Source organism: Diabrotica undecimpunctata, chromosome 1 (genome assembly GCF_040954645.1).
Source record: "Diabrotica undecimpunctata isolate CICGRU chromosome 1, icDiaUnde3, whole genome shotgun sequence".
Classification (NCBI taxonomy): Eukaryota; Metazoa; Arthropoda; class Insecta; order Coleoptera; family Chrysomelidae; genus Diabrotica; species Diabrotica undecimpunctata.
Genome location: NC_092803.1, coordinates 131,988,006 through 132,014,537, shown reverse-complemented (window position 1 = coordinate 132,014,537; position 26,532 = coordinate 131,988,006). Strand labels below are relative to the sequence as shown.

The window sequence follows — 26,532 nt, the reverse complement described above, 5'->3', positions numbered from 1 at the left end:
ACCAGGTTCCTTGATAACATCAATAAAGACATGAGAAATATGTGCTTAATGGACGAAAGCGATGGAAATGGACTACTTGAGGTGGTCAGGATCAACACAGGCTTGTAAAGCCAGAATTATGATATAAAAATTCTATATCATCATCATTCTCTTTACCTTTACCCCTATGCGGCACCGCCTTCCTTAATTACATTTCTCCATGAGTTTCTATTTTGGGACACACCATTATCAACACCGACATGTCCTGCCTAAGCGACTCATCCAGGTCTTCCTCTCCTACTCCCAGGTAACCACATATTAGTAATTCTTCGTATTAGGTGATAACTTCTCGACATTGAATATAACCAAATCATCTTAACCTATGTTCCCTCATTTTGACACCAATACTTAATTGGTGCCACCCCTAGACTTTCCCTAATATACTAATTCTTAATTTTATCCTTTTTTGGGACTCTACTCATCCATGTAAGCATTCTCATTTCTCCCCCATGAATTTGTTTACTCTTTTTTGCCAAACATTGCCCAACTGGTCATCATAGCTGGTCTTAGGAATGTTTTATACAATTCTTCCTTCGGTTTAATAGGAATTTTAATGTCACAAAACACACCACTCACTTTCTTCCATTTACCAATTACTCTAATATTGATCCTAGGTACTTAAAAATATTACTTTTCACAATCCAAAGATATCATTTTATTTGTAGTAACTTCAACTTTAAATGAACATTCCAAATACTCTGTTTTTGTTCATTTAAACCTTTTTCCTCAACAGCTTGTTTCCACGGTTCCAGTTTTTGTTCTAAATTGCTTTTACTATTTCCTACTAACACTATATCATCAGATTACATTAAACACCAGTGATGATAAAAATTCTATAAAACCTTGAAATTAAAATCAGGTGATTTTGCTTACTTAATTTTTATTTTATTTTGATTGGGAAATATCAAAACATTAACATCGGGATAACGATCGGGCCAAATATTTTCCGAACAATTGCTGGATATTGGCAATGGCAAAATAAAACAATATATCAAACTTGCAAATAATTTTTACACTTTTGTTGAGACAAATCATGAATCTAAACAAAATGAGCAGAGCTTAAGTCAAGAATAGGGAGCTGTAAGGATGGACAAAGAAATATCCTAAGTGATACGGCCTCTAACTTGAACAGATGAGTTGAATTTTTCGACGCAAAATTTAATGGCCATCATATCGAAGAAGCAAATAACACCCCAGTAGATTGAAATGATTGGAATCTATTCCCAAAATAATAAATCACCACGAACTGATTAAATTTGCAGTGAGCTCTACAAGAATTGTAGTGACACCATGATATAGACACTGCATAAACTTTTACTTCTTGTCTGGCAAAATGAGATCATGCACTGTGAATGGACTCAAGGCGTGATATGTCAACTACAGGGGTATAACCCTGATAACAACTGCTACAAAATACTAGCAAATATTCTCTACGAAAGGCTTCAAGTTTATACAGTGTACATAGTTGGAAAATACCAGGCCAGATTCACTCCAAAAAAATCAACAATTGACCAGATTGATTCAACATAAGACAGATCTTCCAGAAAACATTAGAATTTAATATTGAAACTCATCAATTCGATTGTATCAAGAGAACAGCACTATGTATCCTCGTCAATGTGTGAGTTTGGTATAGCAGAAAAACCTTCGATTAACGAGAATGACAGTGTCTAAATTAAAAGCCAGTATTAGGATACAGGGACAGAATTCTCGATTCTTTGAGATAAAGAATTGACTCAGACAAGAGATGCCCTGGCTTACATCCTATTTAACACTATCTTGGAAAAAACAGTCCGAGACACACGAATTAGAGGCAGCTATAGCAAATAATTAACGGGAAACAGTCTTTGGAAGTCTAGAGTATGGTAGAGTATTCTCCAACCTGAATTTGAATGTGTTCATTTATACAACCTGTTAAGGTAAAATTCCACAATTCTAGGGTTTCCCCTAACGTGCTGACAGATGTCTTTTCAAAGAACTTTTCTGAGAAAAATGTTTAAAACAAATAACACTTATAAGATTTAACTACAGAATTTATTAACAAATGCTTTTTCAAATTAGCTGGGTGAGAAAATTGTTTCAAGCAAAATTCATACTTCTAAGGTATTCCAGTGTGGGTTATCATATGCGATTTTAAGTTACATAGAAGAGAGAATGACTTAAAACAAATTTCACACTTAAAATTTTTTCCAGTATGTTTCATCACATGTCTTTTATAATCAATTTCCTGAGAAAACTCTTTGAAACAAATTACACATATATTAATTCCTTCTCCAAGTTTCATATGTTTCAGTAATTTTTCTACACCAGATAGACCCAAATATTTTCTCCTGGGAGATGCATGCCCTTTTTTTATAATTTTGATTTTGTTCTCCTCCTGGGAACAATCTAAAATAAAAGTTAACTATAAAATTTTTTTTTATAAAGTAAAAATTGTTTCAGAAACTTTAAAATAGGAAAAAAGGTAACAAAACTTTAGATGAAATAAATAATATACGCATAAAATGTCAGTAACAGTATAGTCGGTGATAAATATGGCTTGGAATATTGGGATCTTTGTTTTCTAGTTTGCTCCAAATGGATACTAAACCACCCTTTTTTAAACAACCATCGGCTTTTATAAAATTGTGCAATAATTCAAATACAGTTATTTATAATATGAAATATATATATATATATATATATATATATATATATATATATTGAGTTATATTATATATATATATATATATATATATATATATATATATAACTCAATATTTAATTTTTAAGAACAGAAACAATAACTACAAATTAAATAGTATCATAAATATGAATATAAAAGAAAATTAACTCAAAAAATAATTCAAATAGCGATGTTTTCGTACAATTACAGCCAAGCCATGTACTTATTCGCTCCGTGCGTGACTGACGCGACACCTACCGCCTTCATCTGACTGTTTTGGACCTACCAATTTTCAGGTTAAACATATGACATATGTTTGACATTGTTAAATACAGGCGAAATTGACAATTATTAATAATTAACCTTTTAATTATATTTTTTCAGTTTATGTACAAAATAAATGTAGTATTAAAAACTGGGTTTCTCAAAATTCATTATAATATATCTTTTTAACCCCAAACGGAAAAGAAAGGGAAAAATCTAGTACTGGCAAATCAAGTTTTTCACGTGAAAGAGCATATAATTAAAAACAGTAATAGTAAAAGGTATGATATAAAAGCTAAAGTCATCAGGCAGTTAGCTTGAAGCCTTATAAAATATCATTTAAGGTAAATTATTTAAATATTTCCTATTTCAATTGCATAAAAATGAGGTTATGTGATATTTACTTTTTCACATTAATAGCACGGATCCATCTTTTTCTTTTCTCTAATTTATATGTAATCTTTGGGAACCTATAAAAACTACACTTACTATTTTTGCTATTATTAGCACAATTAAATACGCAACATGTATTTGCATACATTTTTGATAAAATTTATGCGTAAAAAGATTCCATGATTCCAATTGTGTCATATTTCGCCGCTACGCACGCTGGCATCGTTTCAAGGTACCCCTACCATGGTCACGCACGGAGCGAATATTAATATCCGAGAAATGAATATAAAGACAGACTTTTTTGTAAAGCAATTTATTTTGAATATTCTATAATACTTATCACAGTTTATAGACCAAGGGATGTTAGACAATTTAATAGAAAATATGTGTAAAGACTTATTTATTCTGAAAAAATCACTTACTAGTAATTATTAGACTACAGTTATTAAATATTATAGACTACAATAATTAAGGACTGTAGTTTTGATAAACTGTGGACAACTTCATGTAATCTATTAATGCAATTGATACTGTAAATAACCAAGGAAGACAAGCCATCTATAATAGCATAGTCAAAAGCGTTGTTAGATATGGAAGTGAAATATGGCTACTAAAGGAGAAAACCGTAATAACTTTGGAAGCAACAGAAATAGATTATTGGAGAAGAGCGGCCGGTAAATCAAGATTAGACAGAGTAAGAAACGAGAGAACTCGTTATGGGCGTTAAACATAGAATAACAGAGGACATAAGAATCAACCAACTAAGATGGTACGGGCACGTACAAAGAATGGATGACAGTAGAATTCTAAAAAAGGTATTAAACTGGACACCGCAGGGAAGACGAAAGAAGGTTAAATTAAGTTGGACAGAAGTCGACAAGGATTTAAAAGCCAGAGGAATAGAAGAGTACCTTCTGAATGACCGACACCAATGGAAACTGGAAATCAGAAAACGGCGAAGAACGTTATAAACTGATTATATATATATATATATACATATATATATATATATATATATATATATATATATATATATATATATATATATATATATATATATATATTGTTATGAAGTGTTTTTTGTTTGAATGATGAGCAATGAGTATTTTTAATAATATATAGGGTTTTTATCGCGGTTCTCAAAGAATTAGTTTGTAAGTACTTTTTTAAATTATCTTTATTATAACTATTATGAAACACACATATATATCTAACCCAGTCAATGTAAATTTAAAATAAACTATCTTTAAACTGATATTCTTATAAAACTAATTAAATTCTATAGACAATCTAAAATTTAAACAAACTAAGTATCTTCAAAATTGAAATTGTTATGACACTAACTAAATTATATTAACAAAATTTTGTACCTTTCTTTCACTGAATGCCTAAATGAACTGTTTTCCACTAAGTATATAGATTCTAATCACCACTGAATGTCTTCGTACTTCAGTTATCCTTGTTTTTTGTGAAATTATTTTTTCCAATTATCAGCTTCTACCAATTTAAGATATAGTTTTCTTCACCAGCATTTATACACCACCAACCAAACCAGCAAACAGCATTTATATTTATTCTTCTTTTCAATATACCAATATCCAATTATTATAAGTTAATTTATACTAATCTCCAACCATAATATAATTTAATTTCTTCCAATATACTTTTATAATCTTCAATAATTATTTGTGTATAATTATAAATGTGCATTAATTATATGCATAATTTTTAATCTTCATTTAACTCACTATATCAAACAATTCGACTATTTGTACCTGATTCACTGACTCCAACTAACTTTCATATTTCTTACTAAACTTTTCTGACTGACTTCTTGAAAATTCTGAACAATTTACTTCACTATTCACTAACTAAATGTGTCTATTAACTTTCATAATGAACTGGCCTGACTTCTGACTAAAAACTTCCAAAAACTGCCATCTTGAATCCAAATCACGGGTATTTATATCCTTTTTGATATTCCAGAACCATCTGGTAAGAGATCATGTTCCAATTTGTTCTATTACCTCTATATAGATGTTCTCGAAAAAAATATCTGTTCGATCCACCGCCATAATCATTATTTCGAGAATGTTCGACCGTAAACAATGGTCAAATTCTGCACTCTGGAGTATTCGTTAATGTTCCATTGATAATTTTGTTGACATTTAGGCTTTTCAGATCAGAATAAACATTCAAATTAGTAACTAACACTCTAATTTAATAAAATACACATTTTTAACAACTATAACCCCACTTATATTCCTAAAATGTCACTTGGAGAGAACGTATAGTGTGTTGCCTAGTCACATGGCTCACTTAAATGTATCTACAAAATCATAACTACTAAAATACAACTTTTTACAATTATTATATGCTAATTTCTTAAAATGCCCTCACATAAATATATTTTTATAAAATTCTCTAGTATATAACTTATTTAAAATAATTAAATACTTTTTTATATCTAATATTATGTAGTATATAACTTATAAATTATTTTCTATAAACCCCAATCGTCACAATATATATATATATATATATATATATATATATATATATATATATATATATATATATATATATATATATGAAAATTACTGAGTTCTCGGGAAGAACCGCGTTGAGAATTTGAAACTCGACGTTTCGGCACCCGAAATGTGTATATATATATATATATACACTCAGGTGCAAAAAAATCGATCCATGGGTATTATTTGCTGAAAAAAGAAAACGATTGAAGATATTAGTTTTAAATTAGGTATATATGTAAAAGTATATGTTAGATTAAAAGAATTTTTACAGATTAACCAAAAAAATCATTTATTTATAGAGACATACGCCAAAACTCAAAAATACAAGAATATTCAAAACTTTCTGAAATTAAGAAAAATATTGATAATAAATCAATATCTAGTGTTTTCCCCTCGGGCAATTATAACAGCCTGTACACGTCTCGGCATTGAGGTAATTAACCTCTGAATATCAAATTAATCCAATTGGTCCCATATTTCTTGAAGAGCCACTGTAAGTTCAGCCAAGTTGTTTGGACGGGGTACTCGTGCTCGAAGACGTCGTCCCATCATATCCCATAGATGTTTTATGGGATTGGGATCGGGACTGCAAGCTGGCCAGTTCATACGGACAATTCCCACCTGCTCTATATATTGGTTGACGATTCTAGCAGGGTGAGGACGTGCGTTGTCGTCCATAAAAAATAAAATTAGGTCCAATGAAAGGAGCAAAAGGTACCACATGCTGATCTAAAATACTTGTTATGTATCTTGCAGCAGTCATAGAACCTCTATCTACAATAACTAAATCAATATGAGCTTCTGAACTGATACCAGCCCAAACCATAACGGAGCCCTCCCGATAACTTATTCTTTCCGCAATATTACATTGAAAATTTCGCTTTCCGTGTCTTCTCCAAACCCTTTCTAGGTCGTCTGGTGACCTTAGACAAAATCTGGACTCATTTGAGAACAATATATTGCTCCAATCTGCATCACTCCATGTTTCATGTTCTCTTGCAAAAGCAAGGCGAGCTCTGCGATGTTCTATGGATAGTATTGGAGATAGGGCTGGCCTTCTGGATAATAAATTACCTTCTACAAGTCGTCGACGAACTGTCCATCTGCTTACATCCACATTTCTCACTTCGCTCAGACGATTTGCCAGTTCAACTGAAGTTAGATGCAGATTTCTCAAACATGATGAGACCAGAAATCGATCATATCTTTCGGATGTTACCCTTCTACGACCTGATCCTGGTCTTCTTGTGAAGTTACCGGTGTCGCTAAAACGCCGAACTGCTCTTTGAACCGAAGATCGACTAACACCCAACATTTCAGCTGCATAATATTGGCTACGACCATCTTAAACTAAAGTCACCGCCTTTGCAGCATCTGTCGGAGTTAGAGACATTTAGGAAGGATAATTAAATAAAAATATAACACGTTTTGAAAATAAAATCACTACACTAGTATAGTTGTTGAATTAAATTATGGTTAATTTGGTTGTTTGACATTCAATAAATATCTACTTGCTTCAGACTCTTTTTGACAAAAACCTGAAATATCAATTTATTTTAAGAAATATAAAAAGCAATATTAAAAATATTATTTTATTTCTCGTATACGAGGGTGCACCTAAATTTACATACATAATTTAATGTCTCTAAAATTATACAACCTCAAATAAATAAGAAATAAGGAATGGATCGATTTTTTTGCACCTGAGTGTATATATATATATATATATATATATATATATATATATATATATATAATATAAAATTAGTATTTCTTGGGTTTAGGTTCAATAAGTGATATTAAATTCGGAACTAGATTTTATTATGCCATTGTATATATATATATATATATATATATATATATATATATATATATATATATATATATATATATATATATATACACGGTGACGCAATTGAACTGTTACCAACTTTACATCGATATATCCGGCAAATCGATAACGACAGCTACGTCAAAGTTGGCCTGATAACACTTGACTATGTTTATAAGCCGTCAAAAGCATTTGCATTTCAGTTTTATACATACAACAAAAGTTATTCGCAATGGAATTTAAACGTAATAGTGTGATTGCGTTATATTTGGCTGGAAAATCACAACCAGCTATTGTTCGTCAGCTCAAACACCTCAAAGTGAATAAAATGTTTGTGTTTCTCACCATAACTCGTTATAATGATACTGGTAGCATTGCCAAACGCTATGGTGGTGGACGAAAAAAAAAATCAGCAACATCACCTGAAATGGTTCGGACAGTGAAGGCTCGACTTGAGCGAAATCCACGTCGTAGTGGTAATTACATATCCAAAGAACTGAAAATATCCCAACGAAACATGCAGCGAATATTGAAAAAGAAGCTCAAGGTCAAGCCTTACAAGTTCCAAAAAGCACACAATCTTACACAAAAGCAAAAAAAAGTTCGGCTTGAAAGAGTAAAGGAGTTGTTACGCCTGCGCGAACGTGGCGAATTTCCGTACATAGTGTTCTCTGATGAGAAAAATTTCCCTATTGAGCAGTTCATAAACTCTCAAAATGATCGTGTTTACTTGACCGAACGCACTTACGAAAGTTGGAGCTTACGAACGGCCACCCGAAGTAATTTCCCATCTCAAGTAATGGTATGGGCAGCTGTAACCGACGATGGACGCTCTCTAATCGTTTTTATTGAATTTGGTGTCAAAGTCAATGCAAGTTATTATCGGGAAAATGTTTTAGAAGCTGCTTTAGAGCCGTGGGCACGCAAACATTTCGGTAGCAGACCATGGACGTTCCAACAAGACTCGGCACCGTCTCATAAAGCTAGTGTGAACCAAGAATGGTTAAAAAACCATGTTCCACACTTTATTTCATCCACACAATGGCTTTCGAATTCGCCAGATGTAAATCCGATGGACTATTCCATCTGGTCCATTTTGGAGAGCAAGGTGAGGACTAAAAAATATGCCAGTATGGATGCGCTGAAGAAAGCAATTATACGTGAATGGGCCAAAATATGACCATGGATTTTTTGATCGTTTGAAGGTCATAGTCAAGGCAGAAGGTGGCCACATCGAGTTAAAGTGAGTGGATTCTGAAATTTTGATTATTTTCACACATTTTTGTCATTTGAATCAATAAAAAATAATTTCACGCAAAAAAATGATGGTCGTTTGAATAGGTAACAGTTCAATTGTGTAACCCTGTATATAGTTATATGGCATAAATTATTTAGGGGATTAGGTTATGTATAAAATAGTAGTAAGATTTTACGCGCCCTAACAACTATATGATGGGACAAACTAAAATACATGCAGAATTCAGATAGATGAGAGTTTATGTTTTTATAATCATGTTTTTTAATGTATTACTATGTAATTAGTTAATTATTACTAATAAATATACGTTCAATCAGCAACACAAAACAAAAATATTTACTCTAACTTAACTAATTAATAATAAACAATGTTTATTTTGTTGGCAACTAATTATTGTGACATAGAACGAATATTTATTTTTAAAACAGAGTAGCATCACCCTTAGACTTTATGTCCGCTCGAATTTGGTTGGGCATTTACTTGACTAAGGATCTGCACTGTTCAGAGGTAACTTCATTGCTAATCTGCTCTATTTTGGAATTAAGTTCGTGTAATGTTTGTTGTGGGATATTCGTTAGTGCCTGTTTCATTTTATGCTACACCGTTTTACTGACATTATGCAGCACTAATGGTACCCTCAATAAATTAAAAACACCCTAACTCTGAAAGTGCCATACAACCCCTAATCCATCACTCATTTGGGAAATTTTACGATTTTCAAATAGTCTTTGTGAAAAGCCTCATGGCTAGTGTGAATAACTCATTTGCGGTAATGCGGTGATTCTTCAGTATTTCTCGGGTCCAATCTCCTACCGACCAAGAAGGATCAATTTTACCCAAATGATCCTGGATGCTTTTGTTTTGCTGTTAACATTGGCTTTTCCTCTGCGTAAAAGAAAATAATGTTAAAATATATTAAACTATGAATACACTTTTAAGTTGTTACCTATAATTCAATCTTTTAAAACTTTATCCAGTATTATGTTTCTACTTGCCATTGCAAACCCTTGACAGATTTAATCCAGTTTCATGATTTCATTCAGCTGTAACTTGCCTTCGAGTATTTTTTCAATATTTTTTGCAAGATTTTACTAATATTCTCCTATTCCTATCAGACACTCGTTTTGGATAACCTAGGCTGTTACCTTTTTTTATCTTTGATAAAAAAGGTAAAACGTAAACGCCTAGATATTTCATGTTTTCTCATGCTTAATTATAATCCACACTGTAGTTTTAGGAATATTAATTTCATCCGTCACTTCAAGGATTATTTTAATAACAAATTAATTGTGGAATATAGTTTGACCTTTGTTAGAGTGGAGTGTCTGGATGCATTTTTTTCGTGGCCTAATTGTTTTATCTTGTGTGGTTTTTAGCAGATACTACCTACTGTCCCATTATTTAATTGTCACTAATTTTTACATATTTTAATAATTCTTTTGACATTAACAGGTTATGTGAGTTGTATACAATAAGTTATATTAAACAATATTAGTTATGTTTTGTGATTATATATCATTTAAAATATTGCTTAGTTAGCATTATTATTATAACTATAAAAAACAATAAATTAACAGTCAAATGCCGGAATTTGTTATACAGTGATGAGTGTCTTACCACCCGGCTTTTTAACGTAAGAGATAGAAAACACAGTTACCTTGTGAAATAAAAAGAGATGAAACTCGTAGAGGTGCGAAATAATCGGAAAAACCTATAATTTATATTACATTACATTACCACTAACGATAGTCTCACACCTTTAGACGTTAGATTCGAGCTAAATCACCTCGGTCATAATTATTATGAGTAACGTCGAATATGTGACGTATTTCCATTTTTTAATTTCGCATAAAGTAAAAACTGATTGACCACAATAAAGCAAAAATGTGTAGTGATTATTTAATCTAAAGTTTTAAATTATTAACCAAGAATAATTTCTACTATGATTTGAGGAGTTTCATACACTCTTGTCACGGAACAATTATAAATCCTTCGTGGATTAGTGGTAAGAATTCGACATTGCGATACAGACATCACAGACGATTAGAGTTCAAAACCCACATGTGGTTTTTTTTTTAATAATTTGAATTTATGCAAAGATCGTTTTGCTTTGAATCACTAAACAAAACTAAACAAAAACTAAAGTTAAAACAAAAAATCTTATTGACCAAATAGTATCGTCGTACTTTCGAAAATAAAGTAAAAACTTTTAAAGAATGTTTAAATAAGTAAAAATTCTACAAAAATAAAAAAATATCCGTGGCCACTAATCAATCGATTAGGAAAAGTCGCACTGAGATATTCACTGACGATGCGAGAATTATGTGCAGGACAACCATCGTGTTGAAATCATATGGAATGGAAAGGTATTGGTAAATTACAAAGGGCTGCGACAATTTCATTTTGCAGAAGTTCCAAGTATTTCCGCCCAGTCAACATACCGTCTATAAAAAATGGACCAATGACATGATTGAATTGAATGACGGTCATGCAATGAAAACGTACATTCATCGGTGAACAAAACGTTCTCTAAAAAATGTTCATCTTGATGTGACATTTCCATTGCCGTTTGACAAAATTCTAAATGTCTATATTGATCCCCAGGGAATTGTTCGTTGGATTTATGAAGTTTATAGGGACGGTATCGATGTCTTTACAAAATTTCACCTACTCTAAATCTTGGAATTCCACATTGTTCTCCGAGACGAGGTGTTGATTGGGTAGGATTTTGCTCAATACTTGCACAAATCAAAGTGTCCCTTAGTTCCAAATCTGGATTTACCTCCCTTCGTCTACGAACTCCTCTTGGATCGAATACGGATCCATAAGTAAAAAAATTACGTATAATAGACTGAATTGTTGATCGTGCTGGAGCCGGCCTATTTGGAAACATATTTACAAATTGTTGTCTAATCATGTTGTCTGATAATCCATTCACATGCCAGACAACAATTTGCACTTTTTCCTCGACCGTTAAAATCCTTTTCACGAATTGTTTTTTCAATAAAAAGTTTCTGTTTACCGTAAAAAACACTTCTCGATGTGTTATTATTTGATAACTTGGCTTATTTGAAGGCTTGATGATTTGGTTAGCTATAAAGCAGGTAGCTGTTCGCGCGCATCCATTTCAATGTCGTCAATTGTTTTGAAAATCATTACCTGTACAGAGGAATTGATATTAACACTGAGCATTTAGTGATGGATTTGACATTAAACAGTCTTCAATGGATTATTTTCCATTCACAACTGAAGACTGTAAAACTGGAATTGAATTTGAAATATTTTGTATTTCTATTTTATAACATTGAAATAAGAATAAATTGTAAATAATGAGTTTTTCGAAAACTTGTTACCTAATATGTATAATATTTTCTATTATTTTTAAATGAGTAAAACAAAAATTTTACCCTTGGTGTGAATTGAACCCCAGTCTTCTTATCGATAGACAACGTCTCAAACTATTACACCAATTCTAGATACAATAATTGTTTTCGGACTGATTTAGTTTAGTCAAATATTTCAGTTGAGTTATTTTTATTATTAAATAAACTTAAAGATTTATAATTTAAAATCGCTACTAATTAATGTTTTTTACTATAATATATCTTAATATATTTAATCATTTATTCTAACATCAGAAATTATTAAAATAAAATATTTTCGAGGTCATCCGTATAATTATGACTGAAGTCAAATAGACACGTCTAATAACTAGCCTTATCTCGTACTATCTCACAACTTAATCTGTCTTCTATCCTTTCCGCTATTTTGCCGGGTGGTAAGACACTCATCACTGTATATATTTTAATTTGTTCCACTATATAGTCATACGGGCTCGTATTCTGTTTACTTTTTTTATTGTAAATATAAAGTTTACTCACTAATTCTAAAAACTCTCAAATAGATTAAGTTGAACTATAAATGGTAAAGAACCAGATGAATATACTAAACGCATGTTTTTAACATAATATTATTGTTTAAAAAACAATAGTAAGACACGCTTTACCGGACAATTTTTTGACTTGTAATCTGCCGTTAGGTAGCGGCCACTAGTAATAAATTTTAAAAACTATTAATAGAAATTTAATTGTATGCAGAGTTCTATTCGAGTATATTTTCATCTGTACGATCTCTAATAGAAACCTGTTTACAAATGCCAGATTGTGAAGAAAATATAAGATTTAAATAAAACGCTTATTGTTATTACCATTGTATTCGTCTTGTGATAGATATCTATTTCGAGCGAATAGTTTAAATTGTTTTTTTTTCATTTGAGACTTGTTAAATCTAAATCGGTCAGTAATCTATTTAAATGATGTAAATGTCTTTTTTAAATATTTATTAGTTTAGCAGATATTTAATTTGTTTATTTGATCTGTTAGAAAATGATTCAATATTTAATTAAAATAGACTCAATTGCCATCGTCTTAGAAGGCTCATCCGGGGATTTATTTTTTAGTCGATCGAGACTTAAGTTTTATCATTGTTTAAAAAAACTCTTTATAAAACACATAGGTATTCGGGGACAAATCTATTTTGGGTAAAAAGGATCAATAATTAACAAAACCTAAATAAACAGTACTATTTATTTTATGTTTTTACATAAATGAGAATATGTTTTCCATCAATTCTCCCGATAGAAATAAATTTATGTAATACGTGAAGTATACATCCTTATCACCGATAAATCACAAACTATTCGTAAAAGTTCTAAACCGGAATCTCTCAATCTTTTAAGGCCATTAGTAATTATTTCTTGTAGTATTGTAAGTCATATGCCATTTTGGCCAAAACTGACTTTTTTCTGTTGTTACCAATATACTCAAAACTTTCAATATCAAGTTTTTTATTATACTCTATCGTTCTCCTTATGGCCATCTCATCGAATAATAAAATTGATTTTCTCTCTTTAGGAGACATGCTTTCTGCTTTAGGTTTTATATTATCAAATATTTTTTGATTGAAACCGGGGTTACAGCAGTCTCAATAGCAGTTTTTTTCTATTGGAGACCACTTTTAGTTTTTCTTATGCAACTGCATTCTCAGTAACGCAGTAGAAAACGGAGTTTGTGGCTTTGGAGCAGTTTGTACAGATTTTGACCTAATCTTAACCAGACTCTTTTTTGGTGCCCTTATACGAGTTTTCGTATAAGTTAAACGAGGAGTCCGACAAGGCGATATAATTTCACCTAAACTGTTTACCTTGACCCTCGAAGATATAATAAAATCAACAGATTGGAAAAACAGAGGAATATGTATTAACGGAAAGTACCTAAATCACCTTAGATATGCGGATGATATACTTTCTGATCTCCTCGGAACGACAAGAACTAGAATTAATGCTGAATGAACTTCATGAAAAATCACTGCAAAGGCCTAAAAATTAACTTCAACAAAACAAAAGTAATGACAAACACGGAAGACCAAGAGGCAATAAAAATACAAACAGAAAAAATAGAACAGGTAAATGAGTATATCTATCTAGGACAAGCAATCAGAGCTAACAGAGAAAATCAAACAGCCGAAATATCGAGACGAGTAAGAATGGGATGGGGAGCGTTCGGCAAACTTTCTTACGTTCTAAAAAATCAAACAATCCCTCTATACTTACGAAGCAAGGTATATAACTCCTGTATAATACCGGTGCTCACCTACGGAGCACAGACATGGACATTTACACAGGCCAATTTGGATAGGATAAGGAAGGCACAAAGAGCGATGGAGAGACAAATGTTGGGTATATCACTTAAAGATAGAAAACGTAACCAGTGGATCAGAACCAGAACAAAGACAGTAGACGCGATAGAACAAGCAGCCAAACTGAAATGGAAATGGGCTGGACACAATGAACGTCTCAAAGACGGACGATGGAACAATGCCATCGGAAAGTGGCGTCCATACAATGCAATGAGATCAAGAGGCAGACCACAGATGAGGTGGAAAGATGACATTAGGAAACAAGGAGGTCCCACATGGCAGAGAACAGCTCAAGATAGGGAAAGATGGAGAGATCTGGGGGAGACCTACATCCAACAATGGAAGGATAGAGAATAGGTTAAAAAAACAAAAAAAAATACCAGTTTTCAGGAGATTAATCCGTAAATCTCCTTTGAAGTTACATGCATGTTACGTGCATGTTAATTATGAAATCTTTTTTCTTGACTAATTGTGATAACGGCATATCTACAAGCTCAATAAACAAAATCGCCAAGTTCAGAATTATCACTGTGCGAAACAGTATTGACACTAGTTGATGGTTGTTTTGTTGCCGAATACGTATGCAAAACGCGTGCTGTCGGTAACAAACCTTCCTCTTCTTTCTCACTGTATTTTTTTGGTACAGCAATAGCAGGTAAATATTTTGCGTTCAGATGTATTTCATCAAAATACATACTGCATATATTTTTTTAAATCCACTAACTCCAGACTTTTCAATGCAGCAATAGGTACCTACAACAATATTAATATTAACACAACTGAAAAAAGCAACTTTCTGCACAATAAAGTTAAAAATTTGTCTTGATATCTTATTTCAATATAATATCACAAAATAAATGACAACCTTTAAGTTATATAAAATGTTTAAAGTTAAATGTTATAGTTATTGCACACCCTGTACATAATACCTCAGATCTCTATAACAAGAGAATTCACATTAAATTTTCACTATTGGTAAAATATTGCATTTCACCAAATACTAAATATTTATTAATACCCCAGTCAAAGAAGAAAAATGCTGAAAAAATCTTATACACATATTTGAAGGTTCTAAAAGGAATATGAAGGGTAGGTAGCTGATGAAAAATCCGTAAAGATGCTGATTTTGTTTTGTTTTTTTTAACAATCTTAAAAAGTGAAAATATAGTTTCTGCCTATAAAAAGTTTCTTATATATATTCTAGAGAAAAATGTTTCAAAAAAAGTTATAGATCACCTTTCTTTTGAAAGTTTTCAAAATAAAAGGCGTAAATAATTGACCAAGATAATTCTAAAAAACCCTTATTTTTGTACTAATTTATAAATGTTAATAACTTTGTTTAATGCATAACGACATACAATATAACTACCCAAAATTGTAACAATTAGTGAGCTAAAAAGTAAAAATTAAACTGAGCGAAATTTTAAACAGATCGACTAAATAGTTTATAAGTTATTTGTTTATCCCGGAGAGCGATTATTTAAACAACTGTGTTTGCTCAAATAGTCACTTTACGAGGTATTTTGTAAATCGCAATCGATTATTTAAAGCTTTATTTATAAGGTTTATTAAAAAAACTTCAACATTTTATTAAACTTGTTATTAAAGAACAGTTTGAAAAAGGACTGACTTTAGCTTCTAAACATTTATAATAAATTTGATATTTTTGTATGTCACAGGGTTGTAAGTAAACTCAATAAAAAGGTGGTGAAAACGCACAATTAAAAAAAAAGAACCTTCTATGACCAATAACAAGAAACAAGCTGAGATATTGCAGCGGACAGTTCTCCCCTGCACTTACTTTTCCGTGGCGATATTTTACTAACCATTATTTTAACGTTTTATAACTTTTTACTTCTTCAGTGTGTATGCCATCTATACGTTGAATCAAAAAATTTAGATCTTCTTTTACAATGTGTTCAAGATTCAGTTTTTAAGAATGGTTTTAAGAAAAAAAATGCTATCTGCTTTCTCTAAGCCATAGAAGGTTCTGTTTTTTTCCCCAGCTTTTTATTGACCCTATATACAAGTGTATGACATAAAAAATGTCCAAGTTATTAGAAATGTTTATAAGGTAAAAAATAGGCCCTCTTACAAACTGATTTTTAATAACAAATTTAATAAAATCTTTAGGTTTTTTTAATATACCGTAAAAACGAAGCCTCAAAGAATTGATTGCAATTTACAAAATACCTCTAGAGTGACTGTTTCGGCAAGTTCAGTTGTTTAAATAATCGCTCTTAGGGATAACCAAATTGAATAACTTATAATAAACTATTTGGTCGATCTATATGAAATTTAGTATTTTTTTTTAGTCTATATTTTAATAGTTGTATTATGTGTCGTTATGCAAAAACAAAGGTATTAACATTTATAATTAAAATTATCTCGGTCAATTCTTTATGTATTTTATTAAAACTCTCAATATTAAAGAATTTTTTATGATGTATAACTTTGATCTTAACCACTTTTCTCTGAATGTATAAGAAACGTTTTATATGCAAAAACTATTCACTTTTTACGATTGTTTAATAAACAAGCCAAGCAAAATTAGCTGTATGTCTTCACATAATTGTCATCAGCTATCTAATATACCTTTTAGAAACTTTAAACACCTGTATAAGATATTTTTAGCTGTTTTTCTTGAGTGGGGTTTTCTTGACAAGTCTAATGAGAAAAACTGTGAAAAATCACTGATTTCACGTAAAAATCTTATCAGATATTTGAAGGTTCTAAAAGGTATCACTAGGAACTCTAAGATTTCCTACATGGCGAAACTAAATTCAAATATTTACCATTGTGCTTTCTAAAACTTGCAAAGCAGACAGATTGATAAATTAGTCGGGAAAGAAATCTATAATTTGTATTCCACATGCCGTTCATCACGGTAAAAATTCTTAGTGAATTTAGTTTCTGGTACTCGAAACAGAGTAAAGAACTAAAACAGAAAAACGGTATAATATTTAATTTCGAGCAACTGCATATGTCGCTCTGATGAGACCTAAAGAGGTTGAAATACGTATAAGCGGCTTGCAGATTTCCTGCAATCGAAATTAAATCTTATACCGTCTTTCTGTTCTAAAAGGTATATGAAGAGTAGCAGATCAGAAATCAGTGAAGACGTACAGCTGGTTTTGCTTTGTTTTTTTTTAAAGCTTAAAATATGAAAAAATATGTTTTGTCTATAAAACGTTTCTTATTCATTTTGGAGTTTATGATCCATGATACGTTTTATGATCCAGCTTATAGATGACATATACAGTGAAGGAGTAAAAAGTTAAAACCCGTTAAAATGATGGTACGCCTAAAATACCGCCACAGAAAAGTGGAGGAAAGAACTGCCCGAACTCCGTTTTTTTTTAGATTCAAAATTGAACTAACTTCAAATTGAAGCTGGCAAAATTTGCAATATCTTGGCATCGGTGGCACGTAGAACCTTCATTTTTTTTAATTGGGGTAGCTCAACAAAATAATAAGAATTGTGCTATATTCCCCTCTCGGAAAATCCCAGAAAAATAAATTACCTTATTAAATTATTCCACATAAAAGTTGCTGAATTTTACTATTATTTCGTAAGAAATATTAAAATTTTATTAAGTGTATATTATTTATATAAATATATAATAATAATTATGAATTACATATTAAAATTCATTTAATTATTTTATAGTTTTTTTCTTTCAACGAAATAATTGATTTTACTATAATTGCATTTAATGAAGATAACTAACTAATAAGTATAAATAATATTTTTGTAAAATGCGTTAGGCTTCCACGGCCATCGTCTAACTTGTTAAGCTGTTTGTTCGGGCTGTTAGGCCGTTGTCTTCTGGGATTAGTTCTCAACGGCATCTTCTGGAAGATGTCACCAGATGTTACTGCTTCGCTTGTAAGCTGAAACTGACGACTGACGGCACTGACGCCGAGTTGTACTTGTACTACGGAGGCCATATTTATATTTTCTACTCGCCTCCCCTCCACTGGTTTCGGCGTGAGGGGGCGTGTCCTCGTTCATAGCTTTTGTTTTTTCGTGTTTTGTGGGAAGGGCGTTTCTGGAATTTAATATTGGTATCAATGTTTTGTTAATTTTTTGTCCTTCTATCCGATTAAAATTATTTATATGCTTATTATGCTTATATATTTCCACCGCCTCCCGATATAACCGTGGGTAGTGTTGTGATGTTTTATCCAGCATCTGCGTTTCTTCAAAGAGTATTCGATGTTCTCCGCTTCCCAAAGCGTGTTCGGTAACGGTAGATTTGTCGATAAAGACAAATGTAAAGACCATTTTCAAGCCTACAAAGAAAATCAAGGACTGTTTAAGATCGGTGAACGACAAATGCGGCCCATTAGCAACGGCCGGAGTATACCGAATACCATGCACATGTGGAATAGTATATGTGGGAACCACGAAAAGACACACAAACACAAGGATAAACGAAACGTCGAGAACTAATCTCAGAAGACAACGGCCTAACAGCCCGAACAAACAGCTTAACAATATTTTTGTGGTTCACCCCTCCACTTTTCCGTGGCGGTATTTTACGAGTACCATCACTTTAACGCGATATAACTTTTTACACGTTCTCTGTTTAGATAATTTTTATAATTTGATTAAAATATTCAGTTCTTAATGTTAATAAATAATGGGAATTTTTAGAAAAAAATGATATCTTGTTTCCTATTGGTTATAGAAGGTTTAGTTTTATTTGGAAAATATGTTTTTCACCAGCTTATCATTGTGCCTACTTACAAGCGTGTCAAAACTTAAAAAATGTCAAAGTTATTATAATTGTTAATAACCTAAAAAGTCAGTCCTTTTTCAAACCTTTTTTTTAATAACAAATTTAATAAAATGTTGCACCTTAAAAATAAGAATCGATTTCGGTCTACAGAATACCTCTAGAGTTACTGTCTGTACAAGAACAGTTGTTTAAATAATCACTTTCCAGGATAAACAAATTGAATAACTTATAAACTATTCGGTTGGTCTATTTGAAATTTAGCACACTTTAATCGCTAATTAACTGCCACAATTTTTTAGTAGTTATATTACGTGTCATTATGCAAAAAACAAAGTTATTAACAATTATAAATTACTGCAAAATAAAGGGTTTTTTCCAACTATCTGGTGAACTCTTTATGTATTTTAATTCAGAAACTCGAAAATTGAAGAACTTTTTAAGATCCACAATTTTTATTTAAAATATTTTTATCTTAACTGAATAAAAAACGTTTTATAGTAAAAAAATGACTTTATAACTTTTAAGATTGTTTTAAAATAAAAACAAATAAAAATCAGCTGTATGTCTTCACGGATTTTTCATCAACTACCCCTCATATCTTTTAGAACCTTCAAACATATGTATACATTTTTACGTACAAAACGATTTTTTCCCTGATGGACTGTTGTATAAATTAGTCCTCCGATGAAGATGAATTTATTTCTAGTTTTCTATACAATAACTAAAAATATCTAAGGTAATATTTAAATATCTAATACTTTGTTTAAGTTTATTTACATGATATTTGTTCACTAATTTGCTTTTCCAAAGTTTATTATATCATAATTATTATAATAGCAACAAAAACGTAAAATTCAAATTACCGCATCTCGAATATTACGTGTGCATTGTGGCGATAATGAAAAATAATGGAAGAAAAAAATAAACATTTTTTCAAGTTAATTGCGTAACATGAACGGTGTAAAATAAAAGAATACAAAAAAGTTCATATTTACTTACCAGAGTGTTAATTAATATCCATTTTTGACAAGCCGAAGCATTTCTTATCGGAAATCTAAAGACTCTTAATCCGTAACTGTTATATGGTGATAAACCACATGTATATTAAGCATATATATTTCCAGTCATCTGTAAAAAACCATTTATTTATTACAGAAGTAACATTATTTTAATTCAAAATCACTTTCTTTTAAATTTTAACGTTTTAAATTGTATTATCCGATAAAATTCATTTAAAATAACTAATTTTGTTTTTCTCATTAAATGTTTTTCTTTATACTTTCAAAAATATAGGATTAAAAGGTTTTACTTACCTGAAGCCAAAGTTTTTTAATATACTTCCAAACAAAATAAAAATTTTAATTCTTTAAACTTATTTAGATATACCTAATACTATTTCTAGACATGACATTTACCATAACAATTCCTTGATAGTAATCAGTAATAACACTATTTTAATGACTAATATAAGTGATTCATGGTCTTACTAATTAAGATTAGCACACGAATCACTTTATCTTTCATATGTAAAATTTTTATTTAACTTGTATTATCCTTAGATTATTAAAACGAATTTATGGTTTCATTAATCTAAGGTATCCTATAAAATTCATTATTGAAAAACTAGTTTTGTTTTTCTCATACAAATGGTTTTCTCTGTGTTTTCAACAAACATATGATTAAAATGTCTTAATTACCTCCGGAATAAGCTTTTTAATATACATACTTCCAAATAAAATAAAAAATTGAATTTCTTTATACTTAAAGTTACAGTATATATACAGACATAAAATCACAGTATGGTTACATACTACTTCTATACACGACATTTACCAGTTCTCTGATAGTAATAACACTACCTTTATTTTAGAAACATAAACGTAAATAACAATATAGTAAATATACAATATATATACAATATAGTAAATATAATGTAAATAACAATATATAATAAATAACAATATTGGAACCAAAGTGCTGAGATAAAGATTACACAGTGGGAAGATAGATATTAAAAAGGGTGTACGACAGGGATGCGTCCTCTCGCCGCTCCTGTTCAATATATACTCTGAACAAATCTTCAGAGAAGCACTGGGAGAAGTTTCGGAGGGTATCAAAGTAAACGGAGAGGTAATCAATAATATTAGATATGCTGACGACACAGTTATTATCGCAAATGACTGCAACGAGCTTCAAAGACTCATGCAAAGCATACACACAGCAAGTCAAGAATATGGTTTAGAACTCAATACAACCAAAACTAAATGCATGCTCATCAGCAGAACACAACAACCTCCGATGCAATTGACATTAAACAACCGAAAAATAGAACAAGTGGAGACATACACATACCTTGGAACCACATGTAACAGTCGTTACTTTTATTACAATTTGTATTTAAATAATAAACAATTTATATTAAAATAATTTCAGAGATGTAGTATGGGTTGCCTAACTTTAAGTGTTCATTTGCCCATTAAGTGTGTAGTGTTAATAATTTAAGTTGTCACTCTGTTCTAATTTGGTACCATTGCGGACCAGAGAGATGACAGGAGATTAGGGGGGAGTGGAAACTGGCTCTTGGTTAAGAAACTGTGAATTAAAATTCACTTTTGATCGAGAGTTTGAAGTGGTACAAAGTAAGTGGTAGTTAGCGAAAGAAAATCCAATTAATGCATAGAATTTCCTTCACTTCAAGAAGTTAAATATTCTAAGTATAACCGTAATAATTTAATTGACGGTGTTTTCGGAAACTCGGGAAGTTGAAGTGAGATTTCTAGCACGGAATTAAGTAGTTATCTGGTAAATAATAATTTTTTTATATTATAAAAACTAACTTTTGTTCTCACCTTCCACATCCTTAAGGTATTCAGAATGACCTTGGGTCACGAATTCAAGTATAGTATGGCCGCTTACAATCATTCCGGCATGAATCTGATTAAAATTCTGAATTTTTCGTAAACATCTATTACAATTTCCACAGATATTTTAATGAACATTAGAGTATTTTATCTATATCCTATTATTCAGATTCATTATTTCATATTTTAATATAGTATTTTGTTCAAGGCCATTATATTTTTACTCTATGTGAAGCAAGGTCACGCTACATCCGATTGGATGGGTTTTTTTATCTACTATAATTATCTTTTTGCTCCGGTTTCTTATGCTGAAAGAAACTTTCCTCACTTCTTCTTTGATTTCTTTTTTATCAATGTTGAGATTAGAAGTAACGGGGAATTGTTTTCAGCCACCTACCATGGAATTATAAATTTCCCTCAGAACATCCGAGGGAGAGTACCACTTCAACTCTATTAGAATCAGGGTCATTGGGACAAGCCAGGGGGTATTGTCTACTCCACCCTCATTTTTTTCTCCAGCCTGCACCTAGAGGTAGGGCAGGACAGTCATCATCGGAACTGAGCCAATTAGCACCAGCTCCGTGCTAATTTCGGACCTCAAGGAGGACTTCGCTGGGACACCGAAGCCATTCGGGAGTATCCTTCCAGACAACTGTTTCACCTAGGAGGACAGTTGGTTTTTACTTCAGAACTATATATATATATATATCTTGTTTCACCAGTTATAGGTTTTTTTTTATAACATATATATATATATATATATATATATATATATATTAATTAATATAACTCCCCTTGGTGTAAGGTATCGGTAAGTTTGAGCTCAAATTCTACCCAGAGATTATCTTCCATTGTTTTTTTGTATTAACCATTTATTTCATTATTAACTTTAATTATTTCATTATTTGTTTACTTAACTAATTTTTTTATATTTCATCTTGTGTTATTAACTCCGGTTATTATCCCTCCCTAGAGTTGTTTAACAATATTGTTGGTCATATTGTAGGTAAGTTTGATATATTTACTTGGCTATACGTTCTTCCAACGTTAGCATTATTTTGTTTAAGGTTGTTTTTAACCTAGATGTAGGTTGTACACTCTATATCAGAGTTATTCTGTCTAGTTTTCAACTTTTTATTATAGTTGTTTTCAACATTCTTTTTTTTAAAATATTATATTGTGAAATTTTCATATACTTTTTGGTAACTTAGAGATTGTCAAAATCTAAGAAGTTATATTTAATAAACTTGAATTTGTTTTGCATATAATTTTTTATTAATATTTCCTTACCTTTTTACATTTACAGCATTTTTGTTTATTAAATCAACTTTAATTAATAGTAGCAGTATACGATACCTGGAAGAGTGACTGTTACTCTTTTTAGAGTAGTATCCCTCTTCTGGCGCCCTCAATTTGTTTTCTTTGTTAATTTTCATTATATCTATTCATTTTTCTTATCTTCTTTTTCTATCCATCATACATATTTTCCTGATTTACTGTCTTTAAAAGGCATGCAAATTGGCCGTATCCATCCTTGAGTTTCTAGTGGTCATTCTCTTGCCTACATTGCTAGCCTAGCCACATTCCGTTCAATATTTTTTATTACTTCTTTACTTAATTGTTATCTATTTTACTTCTATCAATTTTATCCCATATATATATATATATATATATATATATATATATATATATATATATATATATATATATATATATATATATATATATATATATAGACCACTCTTCTTATACATCTCTCCTCTTACACACACCCCAGTATTTTGCTACACACAGTCAACACAAAATGGGACCAGTCAACAGAAATAAGATCACGAATTGAAAAAGCGCGAAACGCGTTCAACAATATGAAAAAGTGGTTCACAACCAAAATCTCAATGGAACTAAAATTAAGACTGGTCAAGTGTTATGTCTTCCCGGTCTTGTTCTATGGAGCAGAGGCATGGACCACAACGGAAGCCACCCTGAAGAAACTAGAATCCTTTGAGCTGTAGATATATCGCCGTATTCTTCGGATATCCTGGACAGACCACATCACTAACGTGGAAGTAATGCAGAGAATAGGCAAAAGCAAAGAAATAATCTTCACCGTAAAGAAACGGAAGCTTGAGTACTTCGGACATGTCATGAGGCATACTAAGTACCGACTGCTACAGTTAATAGTCCAAGGAAGAATCGACAGTAGGAGGGGACCGGGAAGAAGACGACACGCATGGATGCATAACCTGCGACAATGGTTCGGACTAACATCGACCGAACTGTTCAGAGGTGCCGTAAACAAAGTCAAAATAGCCTTGTTAATAGCCAACTTCCGAAACGGATAGGGCAAAGGAAGAAGAAATAACAATAATATACTTGTTGTATATATACTGTAGGATAATAGTTAAATATACTTACTTTTCTATTGGTTACAAAAAATATATGATTATTCTAAGGCGTTTAAGCAGATTGTTAATCTACGCACAAGATTTTATTCTTTTACTAGTGACTTTACCCGTCATTAAATTTTTAAAGTAATAAACTTTTTGCATATAAACCAAGTAAATATAAAGTATGATCTGGTGTACTTCTGACCTGACATCATCTTTTTTTTCTATACCCTGTATATGTTTATAAATATATATAAATATATATATATATATATATATATATATATATATATATATATATATATAAATATATATAAATATAATTGATGGCACGCTATATTATACATTATAAATATGTACTATACGTCTCACTTCGTTTGATTTGATGTGTCATGTGCTAGTATTAGGCTAGTTGTTTATTTTGTAATCAGTCAGGGGCCTTCTTCAGGTCAATACAGAAAATTTACCTTGTATTTATATTATGCTTTATATATAAAGCAAATATGTCTATTGCTTTATATACAGTGTGTAAAAGCCAAATGGAATAAATTCATTATTTAGGTTACTGTATATATTTATAAAAAATCCCGAAACACGTCAAATTTAAATTATAACTTGACATTCTTTAACGTGAAAATGTAACCCCTACCTTCAACCCCCTTAGAATGACAGGTACAACCCCCAATTTTTTAAATAGGAAGTATAGACTTGTGATATATCGTTTGAAAGGTCTTTTCATTCTCCATTCAAAAATGTTGTCGCGTTCAAGTTTATTAAGATTAATTAAGATAAAATAAATTAAAATCATGTGGTTACCTAAATTCGCTAAAATATACTCAAAACTTATTTCCCGTTTAGGTCTTAATAATGAGAAAGTGAACAAAAACCATAGCAATGTGGTTTTTAGATGGTAACCATTAAAAAAATTTAAAGAATTTCCGTGGCAACGTTATTTTAACACGCATTAGTAAATTGTTTTATTTAAGTTATCAGTATTTTAATTTAAGTAAAAAGTTCGTTCAATTCAATTCTGAAAAATGGTTAGATTAACGGAGATGCATAAAATAACAGTTTTACAAATGATTGGTTACGGAGATAACACCCGAACACAACAGGAAGTAACTCGCCTATTTCATGAGAAATTTCCTAATTTACCGCCTATATCCCAAGGAACAATAAGTAAAATAGAGAAGCAGTTTTGCGAGTTTGGTCATGTAAGGCAGATAAAAAAAGCAGCTGCCAATGCACTGAGTGATGAACTCAAATTAGATGTGTTGCTTGAGTTTCAGGAAAATACACATACATCGAGTAGACAGGCATCCACTACATTCAATGCTAGCCATACATCGATAGTAAACATATTAAAAGAAAATAAATTGCATCCCTATAAGATGATACCTACTCAGGAGCTCATGGAAGACGATTTTGATAGGAGAACTTTTTTTGTGAGCAAATGATGGACATGTTGGATAACAATATTATCCAATTAGAAGACGTTAGGTTTTCTGATGAGTGTACTTTTTCACTTAACGGTCATGCTAATCGGCAAAATTGCCGCTACTGGGCCACGGAAAATCCTCACTGGATGAGAGAAGAACACACTCAATACCCTCAAAAGGTTAATGTTTGGGCAGGGATTGTAGGAAACAATATCATTGGTCCCTTTTTCATTGAGGGCAACTTGAATGGCAACAATTATTTGGCACTACTTCAAAATGATGTCATTCCAACGTTGGCAAATTTATATCCTGATCCAGGAAACCCTCAAGTTCCAGCGAATACGATATGGTTTCAGCAGGATGGAGCACCACCACATTACCAACTTAATGTCCGGCAGTACCTCGATACAATATTTCCC

The 26,532-nt window shown here is 31.3% G+C and overlaps 1 protein-coding gene and 1 long non-coding RNA gene across 2 annotated transcripts in view; both read right to left on the bottom strand.

The window, feature by feature from the left end:
* Positions 1 to 2,000: 2,000 nt before the first annotated feature.
* Positions 2,001 to 26,532, bottom strand: part of LOC140440212 (uncharacterized) — a 28,797-nt gene continuing 4,265 nt past the window's right edge. The window contains exon 2 of the mRNA XM_072530568.1: positions 2,001 to 2,427. Within this exon, the coding sequence (XP_072386669.1) occupies positions 2,138 to 2,427 (290 nt within the window). The 3' untranslated portion in view covers positions 2,001 to 2,137. The remainder of the gene's footprint in view (positions 2,428 to 26,532) is intronic.
* On the bottom strand, positions 15,134 to 20,814 carry LOC140440222 (uncharacterized). Its single transcript, XR_011950797.1, has 3 exons — positions 20,740 to 20,814; positions 20,426 to 20,554; positions 15,134 to 15,434 (listed from the first exon to the last, which is right to left on the bottom strand). It is a non-coding gene; the product is annotated as an uncharacterized lncRNA (long non-coding RNA).